We start from the raw sequence: 15,089 nt of genomic DNA, 5'->3' as shown, positions 1-15,089 counted from the left end.
AATTAATGTTGTATCAGTCAGTTGGATGAGTTAAAGATGATATATACATGTTTACCTTCTTACGAGTCGATTTCACCGACTCTCAAAAATGAATCTGACTCCCCATTTCCTGTGCATCACCGTTCTTCCCATGAAAACAAGAGTGATTGAGGCATCACCAATCGCACGCCGAGAAAACGATAATGTGTCGCACTGACACTGTCGAACACAGAACAATCAAACTGCAGTGTGTTTTTTTATGGCTTTTATATTAATATTTATGTTTTATAGATGAAAAAAATATCATACTATAAAGATTGAGATATTACTCACTGTCAACAATCCCAGTTTTTCGGCAGATGAGATTTACATAATTCATTTTATTATTATCTTAGCAAAATATTATACATATAAAATTATATGGCTTAAAAGAATACCCTCCCAAATAGGGAGATAGAATAGGATGATGACTGAACTGTGCACTGATTTTTTTTTAATTCATTATATGTGTATGCGTTTTTGTATGTGTATATACTGAGTATATATATATGTATATATAAATTTATTTTATTTTATTGTTTTTAATTTTTTTTTTTTTACTTGTGTATATTCTTTTTAATTATTTATCTGTTTGTTGTATATAATATATTTTTCCTTTATCTATACTGGCTTATTTTATATTAATATTACGTTTGTTACGTTTCTTTGTACCGAGAATGTTACTATTTGGGACGTTTGTGAATGTTTGTTCTGTTGTTTCATAATGAACAAAAAAATGATAAATATAATATTGAAAAAAAAAAGAATACCCTCCTTTTTATTTTTAAATATACTGATTTTAAAACACATTTGACTATGATTGATAACTTAAAACAAAACAATTCTAAATTGGCTAAAACTATTAAATTGTTTAGACATTTCAAATTTATTCCAATTGTTTAACAGTCCACGATTGTTTGTTTGTTTGTTTATTTTGTTTTTATTAATCTTTTCCTTTCCTTACATTTTATTTGTTGTATAATTTCTTTTATATTATTTTTATATTGTAAAATATATTTGCAGAATTGTAATGAAAAATCTGAACATGTATATGAATCTACTGTATTGAACTTTTCAAATAAAAATAAATGTTTTATGGAATGTTATTATGTCACAATGGACAAAATACATAAACATACAAACTAATACAACAGTGAAAAAAGTGACGTGCAAAAATATGTCATTTAATTTATTCAAGTCTTGCACTTTGCACATATTTAAATGCCACTGCTGATGCATTAGTGTATACACATTTTAATCAATTCTATACCACCCACACAGATTTATCACTGAATCTCCTGATGCTATGCTCTTGTGTCATTTATTAATGTTTAGTTATTTGCATTCTTCCCATGTAATTAATAGTCTTGTGAATCTGTTACATGGCCCACTGTTCAGTCCTTCACATAAACTATGTAACATATTTGTTGTAGGAAACTGACTGCATCTAAAATGCCTACAAGGAAATGAAAGCTCTTTTATTGGTGGTGGTGACCGGAAAGGAGACTAAAATGCCCAATTTAAAGAAGGAGGGACCCGCAAAGTTAAAAACAAGCCGCAATTTATGTTTTGACGCTTTAATGGGTTGTCCAACCATTTGGTTGACCACATTTTGAGTAGATCTTGTTAATGACACTTCAGATTTAAAAAACCAAACCATCTCAGGAAGTTATTGACATCTCGACCGTTTGGTAAAGGCCAATAATCGGATGAAAAGAGCATTGTTTGTTGTTGTTTTTGCCTAAATGAACTAAAAAATGCAATAAAAAATCTATTCTGTGAGACCTTGAAAGGGTTTATAACTCAAGCCTGATGACTAAATGGATGCATATGTTTTCATTTCCTTAAAATCACAGATGTTTTCATTTCTTTTATTTTCATGTGTGCATCTCAAAAAAAAAAAAATGTGAGCAAAACCTGCTCGTCCTGGAAACATTTGTTTCCTCTGGGCACATCAACAGCCACAATATATGGAGCTTGGACAGATTCCATGAGCTTTCCACAGATTCCACAATTGTGTTTTTGCTTCTCGGGGGAAAAATGTTGAGGTGATTTCTTTTTGACAAATGGTGAAACAGAGGTGAATGGGAACAGACAGTACAAAAAAAATAATATTTTGCCAGAGATGAAGTGAGATCACATGAGAAAAAACACTAGAATGAGCTACTGAAAACATTTCTGGTTAAAAAAAGGGATATAGTGAGAGAAGAGGAGAGGATGTGGAGAGAAAAATGCTCAGGGATGTGGGTGTACCAGAAGAACTTCAAATGTCACAGATGGCCCACAGTCTTAAGTCACAATGTCGCTATTCAACACTTGAAACTTTGACATGCCACAAGGAATTTGTTTGCCACAACTGATTTATCCTATGACACAACAGAGACACTGTGAACAGAAGGTTTTTTTCATTTGAGAGGAGGCGAAACTGCTATGAAATATCTATATACACTCAACTGGAACATACTTTATCCCCTTAAGATATTTCACATTTCATAACACGGGTTCTTTTCCTGGAAGTGAAATCAACACAGAATGAGGCCGAAACACGCTGCATATGTATTTGGTTTTATTGAAGAAGAGAGATATGAATAGGTAGCCTGTTTTAAGGCACCTTAAAAATGTACAACAAAAGCTGAACCATTTATTTATTCAGAATACAAAAATACACATCTCATAGTGACTCCAAATTGTAATAAATAGTTAACCATGCATTCTAACCATAAAAAGGCACAGAAAACAGTCACTTAGTAGTCATAAAAATGATCAACTACTTTACCAAAAATCATCCAGATAGTAATACAGGTGACAACTGTAACATTATATTCCAAATGTGAAAACACAATACACATCATGTCATTTAACCTTAGGCAATAAATATGCAAATATTGTTTATACCTACATATATATTCTTAAAAATTAAAACTGTGCCATTGTAAACATAATGTAAACAAATGAAACTCACTTTTCTCCCATCACTTTATAGGAACCACGTCAAAGACTTATATGTTATCCTGTCTTTTGGAGGAACCTTGCATGGGTTTCGTTGGTCTTAGAAAACCAGGCAGTTTGCAGCATTATTTACAGACCACTGGAAAACACAGCAAGGGAGAAAGGTGGCTACTTCCACTTTTGTATGGAAAGGTCAAGCGTTGTCTCGTCTGGGGCCGAAGCATTTGAGATTTTAGAGAACCAGGCAGACACTTTGGACACACAGATAACAGAGACGTAGACGGAATCAGCTCAGGAGCTGCAGCGGTTATTAGTGGATTCAGTTTGGTGATGATGGAGATTAAATGGATTCGAGGCCAAACTCAACGAGCACTGCAGGAACAAGGCAGCGTACAGCAGCTCTACTATACTGCTCCATTTAAAGCACATACTAACGGAAAGGCTTATATTATCCAGAGTTTCTGGCTAACATAACTGTCGTCAAATATAGTTAACAATGAATCTGATGTACTAACTGAATAAAAGGCAGAGTTGTGTCCATGAGGATAAACGTCTCTTAAGTCAGGTAGAGGTGCAATAAAATTGGAAATAATCTCTTGCGGTTTATAGCAACTAACCTCTCTTTGGCTAAGAGTTGCAGAATGAACAATACATGAAAAAATGTATCTTGGATTGGAATTTGATTGATATGCTTCTTAATTTCTGCACGCCAATTAGCGCCATGAACACAGTAGCCTGACACAACTGATTGTTGGCATAAGCAAACAGTAAAATGCTGTTTGACAATGTGAGTCAGGGACTGTGACGAGGTGATATGTAATAGATCGCCCTCTGGTGGGATATTTGAGACAACACATGAAGTTTCAGCCTCTCACATTCTAGTATTATTGAGGATACTTTGATGAAAGCTGAAAACTTGTGCGCATGTTGAAATGTAGCACTCAATAGTCACCCAATCCGACTGCTGTCAGGCCATCTAACAGGCGTTATGGGGCACTATGTGCGCCTACCATGTGAATAGATGATAAAACCTAATATTGGGTGTAGTAGGCCCCTATTGAGCCACATCTATGGTGCTTATAGCGACTGATAACGCCTATTTAATAGCAACAGAGAGAAGTCTAATCGGCTGCAATATATAGTAAAAAAAAGTATTTTTTTAAATTAATCCTTAACAGAAAACTCTTTGAGGTGAAAAGGCAGAATTAAAACCAACATACAGGCAACATTATTCTCCAAAAGGCAGAAAACTATCAGAGTTGAAATTACATGATAAAATTAGTTGGCAATGGTAAGTATACAATTGCTGATAATATGCCACTGTTGTAGTAGACACACGCACACAAAAACATTGTGATACATGTTAACACAACAGTCATGTCTGCCCACTCTACTCATTCACCGACACAGTCCTACTTTAGTGTATCGTCTTGGAAGCACAGAGGAGCAAAACTACAAACTAGTGAACCGCTGGAAGAAATTTGGAGTCCGTAAGAAAAAAGCAGTCTGTCTACGGGCCTGAATTTTTAAAATCTAATCCCCAAACCTCGAGGAGGTATACAAAAAACTCTATTTTTTTTTTTTCCCATTGAGAAACATCATGTCGGAAAGCTGCAGAGACAGTATCAAAACAAGAGATAAAATATTGCACCATCATTAGAATACAACAGCATTATCATGTACAAGAGATTAGAACAAAATCAACAACACACAATTGTTATGGTGTAATATACACAATCAAATGTGTAAGCTGTTGACAATGCATGCCATGTCAGCAATCTACAAATGCATTCGACTACGACACTTACAAACATTGTTTGCATACACTGGTATATATATATATATATATACAGTGCATATATGTATATACAAACTTAGCATCACATATAGAAATATACCCTGTAATGCCACCAGTCTTAAAAAGAAACTAACAAGTAAAAGTAGTGTTCTATCAACGTCTCACTTGTAATTTGAAGAAAAGAATACAAAGCTGCACTGGAACGACGCTATGCAGGCTGCAGATCAACTGCTCTATTACATATTCAAAAACCCATATCTAACTGCTATTCTCGTTAGTGTTAAATACTGTGTTAAATTGCCAAAAGTTAAAAAGTTGAGGTGAATCGTTAATTCTATGTAATGATATGAGTATTTGCACTTGCATAAAGCAAGAAGTAAAAAGTGCCTTTTAAGTGTTCCTTAAAAAAACCTCAACGACCCTACAGTTTATTGTACTTTCTTCCCGACTAACACTAATCTCTCTCCCACCTTAAATGGAATTAACAACTAAAGACCTACTGGCCTATTAAATTAAGAGTCGCGACCTGAACAAAGCCATCAGATGATTTTCTTACACATTCACTTTGGTACTGATATCACATCCACAAAGAACGTGTCAACTTACAGATATTAATTCCATATATTCATACCTCAACAGCTTTTTAAAAAAAAACTTCTTATGACTTCTACCAATAAAGCACATTTTTACACTAAATAACTGAAAATATGGCACAAATCTTTGACACGTCATTATCATGCAAACGAAATAAATTAAAGCTAGAAAAAAAAGGTTGGATTTAGACCAAAAAAAAGGGATGCTTTCAGTAGTAACAAAATGGCATCGTAATACTTAAAAGTCATGTAAAACTTGTTCAAGTGTTATTTTGCACACACACAAAAAAAATCAAGACACTAATCATGCAATTAAACATATCTAAAGTTGAGCAAGCATAGCATGCGACAGTATCCCACTGTTTTCAGACACCACACCTTCCAGATTAACCACCCAGACTGTGATGTTACATCTTTATCTTCTCCGTCTCCACCGAGCAGCAGAAATCCGCAGGTTGCTTTGCTCTGTGATGTGAGCCAGAGATCCAGCTAAGCATCCCACGTTTTACACGCTACCGAACTGAAGCTAAATCCCACACTCATGGAAGTCCTGGTTTTGCTACTAGTTTGTTATCACAACTCAAACAACAAGTCAACAGTATGGTTAGTTGCATACCTGATTGTGTGCTATGAATGGTTATTAACTTAGAAATGGCTTTTTTGTTTTGTTTTGTGAAGATCCATGACTTCCTTTTGCATTTCCGTCCGCCTTTTCTCGACAGTCATTTTGGCACCAAAGCACAAACGAACGCACTAATGTATCTTGGTAACAACATCACAGAGGCTTCCTCAGCAGAGGGATAAAAATCCAGCTCTCCTCGAATGCCTATCTTCTCCTTCACTGCCTGCGGTGCTCCCAAACTCTTCCACTGATGTGAGGGGAATGTTTTATTTCCCCCTCTCCGGTAGCGTCTGCTTCCGGGTTAGAGGTCAACCATAGAGGCCTTGGCCAGGTCTTTAGTTCCCTGGAGAATTCTCTTCATATGACCCACTTTCGATATCCCCAGATCCTAAAGAGAGACAAGAAACCCAATACATTAAAAACACATGGAGACATTTATATTGCAAGTCAAGTATTATAGCCAAACACCGGCCTTTAAGGTGACCTTTGGTCCAGACTGAAATATCTCAACAACTGTTGGATGGATTGCCATTTTATTCGGTACAGATATCCACGATACCATAAAGACTTTGGTGATCCTCTGACGTTTTCCTCTAGCAGATCATCTACCAAATCATTTCATATTTGGGGTGGTCAGCATTTACTTCGGGACGGGGTAAACTGGGGTAGATCATCACAATTTCATATGACTCGACTTGAATTGCTTGATTCTCACCACAATATCTTGGGACTTGTTTGAGACTTGAAGGTTAAGACTTGAGACGTGCTGGCTCACTGTCACACTGTTATGACTTAATGTGACACTTGATTAGAACAGAGCCGTCGTTAATGTTATTAGTAACACCTGCTGTGCTTTTCCTACTATGACAAGTTAAAAGTCTGAAGGGGGAGGCAGCATGCTCGCTGTTGCTGATGACAGATGCTGTGTGAGTCACACATTACTCTATATTTTGTCTCATTACCATAAACACAATGAAGCTGTATTTTTTCGTTGGTCAGATGTAAAACAAACAAGCAAGAAAATGAATACAGGTGATTTCTGAGAGGTTTGTGTGGGCGTTGTCTCCATACTGTAATCCAGTCTCGGTCGGGCTCTTATGGAGGTCAATAGATTTTTTAGGATGAGTTCACTGTACATACACTCAATTGGCATTTATTGTTTATAAGGTGATTTCAAGCTGGCAATGTAATCTCAATATAATGCCTCACAAATGTGTAAGGGGAGTTCATTTTTTACAGCTCTGTGCAGCCCGAATGAGTGTTCGTTGATGCTGATGTCTCCATGACAACGGTGATATTCACCAACATTTTGAGGAAGAAGGCATCACGCAAACGTCCCGCGGATCAGAACAAATTCAAGTGAACATGTGTGAGTGTTTGATATGTACATGTTTGTATATTTGTGTAAAGGGACTCACTTTTTTTTTAAAAGATTCACACAATCAGAGTCGAGACACTTCAAATATCACAACTAAACTCACTGCCTGACTTTCTACTTTTGGCCCTCAACAACCCGCCCGGTTTGGTGTATCCCTTCCCCTCCCATCCCTGGCCTGTAGGCTTCCCCTCTTCAGCAGATACACAGTGTTAGTGGGTTACAACGAGTCTCTTTCACCAAGCAACGATCAGACAGTAGAAGCCAAGCAGAGCGATGCAGTGCAGCAACGAGAGGTGGCAAAACAGGGAGACATCTGACAGGTTAAAGAGCATAAGAAAACCCAGTGGACAGAGAGAAAAGAGTTGATTGTGGGTCGGACGAGAGGGTTCACACAGATTCACTGACAGGTGTGTGTGTGTGTGTGTGAGTGTGTGCGTGTACCTTCAGGTCCCTCCTCTCCAGGTGCAGCAGCTCCGAGCCTCGGATGTCGTGTCGGATGAAGGTGTCTCTGTACTCCCCGAGACTCAGCTGTTCCAGCCAGACGCCCACCTCCTCTGGGCCCCATCTTTCCACTACACACACACACATACACGCATTCACAAAACAAACACACACACGGGGCAGAGCAGAGAGAGGCTCAGGGCGCCTCGCAGGTATCCACACACACCACAAGCTTTCACTCTCACACTCCATGTACTCTCTGGATATGTCATCACACACATAACCTCACAAATGGGCACAAGTTTTGTGGTAAATCATTGAAGGAAAAGATGGAATAAGAAATGGAGTGAGAGCGCCAGAGAGGAAGGGAAGAGGGAGAGCAGTGGCGGCAGCTGGCGGAGGAGGGAGGAGTTTGACAAAGGCCAAAGGTCGGTCAGAACAAGGCAGTGGCCGACGCCGTTCCAGGAAGACTGGGGGGGGGTCATGCATATCATCCACCAATATCAGAGCACACAGAAAAAAGTAGAGGAGGAAGTAAGGAGGCGGAAGCCTGCGCGGTCTGCAGGAAATACAGCCCAACTAATCAAGAACCAGCCCACGATGAGAGGAAGGGCTCACACTCTTAAACCTGATCTGACATATACTAACGTATAAAAACATAAACCCACTTAGTGTGCATCAAGTTAGAGATTAGTCATCTAGAAATCTGTTTTTTACGTGACTTTTCGTTTGTGTTCAAATGAAATATTAGATCCCTGCAGGCTTTCCCTTGTTGCAGCCTTGTTCTTCTCCTGACTTTGCGCCTTTTGATGTTGACAGCTGGATGAGAGCATGAATGGAGGGGAGGGGGGGTTGCGAGTTGATGGTTAGGGTCAGACTGTGGGATTTATCACCTCAAACACACACCTGTTCTTTGTGTTTCTACCAGCGGATTACAATGAAGTAATACCTTTATGTATGGGTTGTAATGTGATGATAGTGAGAAGGCATGGTGAAGGGTAACCATGACGACTGTTGGAAGAAGTTGGTTTATTTTGTGTGCGTGTGAATGTGCATCTTCATCATGGACTTGTAAAGTTTAAACACAGTGGTCAGTTATGTACAGCGAGCCCGCTTATATGTTATTTTATCCCGCTTATTACACGGCTACTTGCTGAAGAAATCAATAATTTGACACAAAAATGGTCCGAGATCAGAGCTGCGTCCATAGCAACGGTCTGTTATACATAGCAACGGTCTGCTACAAAGAAATAACAGACTGTAGATCGCAATATTTGACCAATCCAAATTGAGTATTCAACAAAGCCGTGTAATAAACAGTATTAATGAATGAGCGAAGGGTGGTAGCACTTCCACCTAATCGTCCTGGTTTCCACTAGTTGAAGTATCTAATAATCTGAGTGTGAAATGATTTTCTGTAGCTGCTAAGCTACCAAAACAACATCCCTACTATACTTTAAACTTCATAATATGATTGACAAATCAAACCTTGCTAAGCCTCTTATGTAGAATTATTTGAGCTCAGTGGATTCTGATTTAATGCTACCATCCTTTCAAAATAAAAGGCAGAAACAATCGTGTAATGAGGCAGCGGAGCCGGCAGTGTAAATGCTCCACATGTCAGCTGGGACAGACTCTGACTGACTCCCAGTCTCTGTCTGTCCAGTCTGTTCACTACTGAGGGGAAAACGTGGGCGCAGCCCTACCTGACTGAGGACTCGTCTTCTTGCTGGCCTTTTCCTTCTTGAACTTGGGCACTATGCGAAACATGCTGCTGCGACTGTTCCTCTTGCCGTAACCCAGAGAGTGGTCCTGGTACATAAGCACAATCAACCTATAGCCTTTCATTTAGCTACTCAACTCTGACGTTACCTGGAGCCACGTTACACCGAACACATACAGTATATATATATATATACGTGTGCAGATAGCTCGACAGGCGTAAAACAGAATATTGGTATTGTAATTATACACATGCTCATATGTGTGTCAGTGTTTGCTGAGCCTGCTCACCTCCTCATCATTGGGCTGCAGTATGTGGTAGAGCCAGGGGATGTCTCCCAGTTTGCCCAGTTCCAACTCCGCACTCTGCAGAGCACTGGACAGCTGATCCTCCTCTGGTTGGTCCAACTGCTGCAAGGGCGGGAAACACGAGCCAAGGTCAACTACATGCAGTTACTGTAAGGAGAACTACGATAATATAACCTCATAATAAACCAGAATTATCCTTTAATGCCATTGAGACATTTTCGCGTCGGTCAAATCCTACATACTGTCCCTTTAAATCATTTTACATACACAGTTATGGTTACAGACTCTATCTCCACCTCCCTACACTCGTAGTTTGAGTGCAATTCATTTGCCAAAGAGACAAAACGCACAATAAACTTAGTTAACGATGAATTTGACTGATAGTATTATTATTATTATTTATTTTTTCTAATTTTCTATAGATGTTGCGATAATATCGTGAATTCTTTTGGCCATGATAATCATGTAGTGAAAATCTGATATTGTGACAGTAAAAGTAAAAAAAAAAAAAGTAATTAATGTAATGATAAAGTCGCCATAAAGACTCACCAGAGAGACTCGGCCCAGCAGCAGAGACTCTGTCTCGTTGTACAGAGCCTTGACGGTGCTCGCCACCTCTATAGCTGTGTTTCTGGTCAGACTCTGCAAACGGGACACAACAGTTCATTTATTAACAATTCTGCAAGCTGTTTCTCATTTTGAGCATTTGAATAGCTTCAGTTCAAAATCTGTTCAGTCGTGGTACAAGGTTGGCCTTTTCGTAAACACCATTCACAGGCTTGTTCATGAAAACACGGGTTTAAACTCATCTTTATCTCTAAAATGCAGCTAATGACACACAGAAACATCCCGATGCTCAACCTAGAATGAAGACCACTCTATGGTGGGTGTGATTGGTGTTGATAACTAACCTCTGGGAACTTGGGGTGCGTTTTGTTGATGGCGTGAGACGCGGCATTAACAGCATGAGCCAGCTCCTGCTCTAACATCCCATTGGTCTTCGCCGCCTCACATATCCTGTGATTAGACAGAGCTCATGTCAGTGGGCAACATTCATGATAACAAAAAAACGCAAAATGGTGATTTGCTTCTGATTCTTCTTATCTGTATAGGCCTGTAGAGTAAGACCTGATACTCGTGTGTGGGAGTGCATGTTTACCTTGTGATGAGCTCCTCTGCAGCGCGGGCGCACATCTGCACCTGGGCGGCCTCCTCCTCTGTAGCTAGATCCACAGACTGCTGCGGGTAGAGGTGAGGCCGCAAGGGAGCCTTATCATACTTCAGCTTGTCCTCCCATGACTTCAACGTGTTCTCGAACGCCTGCAGGGGAAATTAAAGCATGAGTACATATACAGTACACACAATACCCAGCCTCTTCACTCCTGCTGCTCTTCACTGAGCCCCTCTTCCTCACCCGGTCTCTGGTGAGCATCTGAGCCCTGTTCTTGTGCTGGATCTTGATGACTCCAGGCGGTTGGATCCAGGCCTCGCCGTCCACCTGAATGGGAACCCCCTCATCGCCCAGGATGGTAATCTTCACTGTTCGACACTGAATCGGGTAGACAGGCACATATTACATATACATGCTCTTATATGTATTTTCACATTGTTGTTTAGTGTGTGTTGTTCTCTCACCTGTGCTATGCGGTGGTGTTGCAGTTTGATGACTCTGGACACGGCCATCTGCATGCTCCCAAACACAGCCACAACCTCCAGGATCTTATCATCGAATGACGGGGCACAGAAGATCTGCACGACACAATGACGACATTCAGTATGTTATCTATATTGTATAATGTATTATTAGGTCACGAATCATTAAACTTCATAATTGCTGGTCACTGACGTTTTTTTGTTGTGAGGATCATATATCATAATTCCCTATGATCATTTTATATAATGCATTATAATGTGATTATAAGTTACTCTAAGTGGTCACTGTTGGCTTTAAGTAAAGTAAAAACATATTTTACAATGTTTTGTGTTGTTGTTGCATAGATTTAATATTTCTTTTACTTTACTTAAAGCAAACAATGACCACTTAGAGTAACTTATAAGCGCATTACCATGCATTATAACAGTGATTATAAAGCATTATAAAAAATATTATAATGTATTACAACAATGGAAATTATAATACTTCATGATCCTTGCAAAAGAAAAGTCAGTGAGTGACCATCAATTAGGATGTATTATGATACTTGAGCTTATGAGTCATTATAAAATGCTTTATAATGTGTTATGAGTATTGGTATTAAGGATTATGAATATTTATGAGTGCTCATAAATATAATTATACAGTGCTTTAAGCAGATTATAATGCATTATAAGTATGTTTATAATGCATAGAATGTGTTACCTAATATATTAATACATGTGAGCTAAATTGGTCTTTTTTAAAAATAGAAATCTTGGTAAGTTGACTTAGAAATGGACTTTTTTCTGACTGACTGGTTCAATATTAATGTAGAAGTAAAGCCCAATGTACACTACAAATACAGGCCTGTATAAGTAATAGAAAACTATTAAAACTGCCATCACAATATTTGTCTTTGCAATTAGATATCTCACCGTAGTCTGTGGCACAAAGGAATAAGATATAGCAGGATAAAGTCATTGTTCGTTTTGGTCTTTCCATGACATGTATTGACAATGAGAAGAATATAAAACATCACCAGCCTTATCCTTTAATGTAATTTGTGAGCCCGTATCTCTGTCGTTCTTCTATATTTGTAAAAACCTGCCTCTGAGGAGACGTTCTGCCCTGTCAGCTCCGTTTAGCTGCAGCCTGAGTGAGAAATGAATTGTTTCTGAAAGGAGTCTGGTATCGATCTCTGCCAGCAAACTGCCCGTGAAAAGGTCAAAGCAATGAGGAGTCAGCATCTGCCCGAGTACATAGAGAGAGGCTCAGCAGAACAAAACAAAAAAAAAATGCTGAATAGGTAACATTTCACCGCGATTAAGTGATCAAACAACATGATCAGATGCGTTGTCGTGTGTGGCCGAGGACACTAGATGGAGACCAAAACACATTCAGTTAAATGTTCTGTACTGCATCTAGTGCTATCGTAGAGAAGGTGACATGTTGATCTTTCAATCTATCATCAGTTTTTGGTACCAATAATGTGCATTTCAACTATTTTCATATAAACTCAGTCTTTGTTCTATAGCAGATCAGCTGCCAAAGTGTAAGATTAGACCACAAAACAGGTAGATCTATTTGAGAGAACATTTTTATTGTAATGTATATCTGTGTGAGCGTGCAATAACTAAATGTCCTCTCCCTGCTTCCTCCTCTCCAGCAAAACAGTTACATAACACCAAATGCAGATACAGTATGTGTGTCCGAGGGTAAACTCTGCAGGGGCTCACTGAGGGGTGTGTGTGTGTGTGTGTCTGTGTGTGCAAACTGACTGTAATCCCTCAGCAAGCCCTTGTGCTCTGGGCCTTAAGCAAACAAGCACAAATATCTCTCTAACCATCCCTCCCCCTGCACCTCCAGGCTATCGGGGTCATGTTAAACCAGGGTCCAGGCGCTCTTTCCATATTTAACAACAGAGAAAACGAGAGAGGTGGAGCGTTGGGCTTGAAGAGGAGGAGGAAAAGAACCTGCCCCTTTTCCTCTCCGAAGGAGATCTGAGTCGCCCACCACTTCCAGCAGGATGGAACATTTACACAGAGTCCGTCTAGCGTACTGTCAATGTACTCACATCATCCTCCTTGGTGCCGCCCCAGAAGTTTGTCCCGCCTGCGTAGCTGGGGATGTTTAACACAGCGATCCCCTGAAGGCTGGGCAGGGGGATGTACTGGCCGTCACACTGGGAAAGACAAACAATAACAAAGCAGTGTTTATAGGATAGATTCAGGGTGTCTGCAGGTTTCATGAACATCTAATAGGGCTGTGCATTGGCAAGAATCTGGCGATACAATATGTATCATGATACAGGGGTTAGGATTGCATATTAATTGCAATATATTGCGATACTCTAAGCAAGGCAATATATTGCAATTTTTAAAATCAAAATTTTAGGAAAACTTTCACAGTATATTTATCACAGTCCCGTAAAATCCAACATCAGAACAAAACACAAAATGAACCGCTGTCTGTCATAAATCTTTGCCTGTAAACTATTAATTAAAAATTGACACAGTTTCACTAAATATAATATTGCGATACTGTATCAATATTTACTTACACCCATAAAATGCAATATATTTTACTACCTTTTGTTGCCACCTTTGTTTAACTTTATGGACAATTTCACAGCAAAAGCAAAGAGCCATAAAGCTGCAAAAAAAGAGAGCATTTTGCATTGAACATAATCAAATTTCTGAAGTATAAATGGGCATTAAAAGGTGCTAAATGTGAGATTGGGAGCATTTCTATTGCCTCTAAACGGATCTCAACATGGCGACAGCTGAGCCGGCGGCTCGCAACTGACGGTGCTAACGCTGGCAACAGTGCCATCAGTCGGCTGGGACGGCATTATCAGCTGTAACCGTGCAGCCACATGCACTAAAAGCATGTTGTCCTGTTGCTCCTCAACAGTCCAAATCAGTTTCTGAATAAATTGGAGGTGAGAAATAGGCTGTGCGGTTGCAGAATCATGCTTCACCAACGCTTAGATTAAATAGCGTTTTCAAGAGGTTCAAGAGTGTTGAGAAGAGGCGAGTAACATCCTGCTTCTAAATCACTCCCCGCTGTTTGCTGATTGGTACAACCTTCAGCTGTCTGGGTGTACAGACTTACAGTAGATGTCTAAAGCTTCATATAAAACCTGCAAGCGTGCAAGGTGCAGTCTGGATTTGTACATTATGGCGTGACTTTTTCAGACTTTTTTAAGTAAAAGCAAGTGTTCTTCTCTTTCTCACCTCTAGCTGGACCTTCTGCTCCAGGTTCTTGTAGGTTCTCTGCAGAAGCTCCTTCGTGCCCAAAACGCCGTACCACATCATGTTCTTGGTACGACTCCTGTGTGGGAGGGAGCAGAGGGTGAAATAGGAAAGGGTTGTGAAGTTAAAAGATCATAAAACCTTAAAAGAATGTCTGTTTGAAGCCTTAATAGTAGATTATACTGTATCCTAGTGATTATATTTCTTTTTTTAAGAGTCAGAACACAAGAAATCAAGCAATATCTGCTTGACTAATCATAATATATGGAGTATATTAGGATGAATATGCACATCTTCCATCATAAGAAATGCTTTGTCAATACATATGTATGCAATGATTGATTAAAACACTTTCCCTTGATGGGAATG

At 39.2% G+C, this 15,089-nt stretch overlaps 1 protein-coding gene across 12 annotated transcripts in view; it reads right to left on the bottom strand.

Annotated features, from left to right (window-relative positions):
• Positions 1-2,567: 2,567 nt before the first annotated feature.
• dgkh (diacylglycerol kinase, eta) overlaps positions 2,568-15,089 on the bottom strand; it is a 65,167-nt gene continuing 52,645 nt past the window's right edge. For 8 of the 12 annotated variants that reach the window (XM_037789383.1, XM_037789381.1, XM_037789384.1 and 5 more), the window contains 11 exons: positions 14,703-14,799; positions 13,541-13,648; positions 11,466-11,579; positions 11,245-11,379; positions 10,990-11,150; positions 10,742-10,847; positions 10,380-10,472; positions 9,813-9,932; positions 9,506-9,611; positions 7,800-7,930; positions 2,568-6,368 (listed from right to left, as the gene is read on the bottom strand). In XM_037789383.1, coding sequence (XP_037645311.1) covers positions 6,282-6,368; positions 7,800-7,930; positions 9,506-9,611; positions 9,813-9,932; positions 10,380-10,472; positions 10,742-10,847; positions 10,990-11,150; positions 11,245-11,379; positions 11,466-11,579; positions 13,541-13,648; positions 14,703-14,799 — 1,258 coding nt within the window. In that variant the 3' untranslated portion in view covers positions 2,568-6,281. Of the gene's footprint in view, positions 6,369-7,799; positions 7,931-9,505; positions 9,634-9,812; positions 9,933-10,379; positions 10,473-10,741; positions 10,848-10,989; positions 11,151-11,244; positions 11,380-11,465; positions 11,580-13,540; positions 13,649-14,702; positions 14,800-15,089 lie in introns of all 12 variants that reach the window. The other 4 variants (XM_037789385.1, XM_037789393.1, XM_037789382.1 and 1 more) reach the window with 3 other exon arrangements.

This window comes from Sebastes umbrosus, chromosome 13 (assembly GCF_015220745.1).
Source record: "Sebastes umbrosus isolate fSebUmb1 chromosome 13, fSebUmb1.pri, whole genome shotgun sequence".
In the NCBI taxonomy this organism is placed as follows: Eukaryota; Metazoa; Chordata; class Actinopteri; order Perciformes; family Sebastidae; genus Sebastes; species Sebastes umbrosus.
The sequence above is the reverse complement of the archived record's forward strand: the minus strand, read 5'-3'. Positions and strand labels throughout refer to the sequence as shown.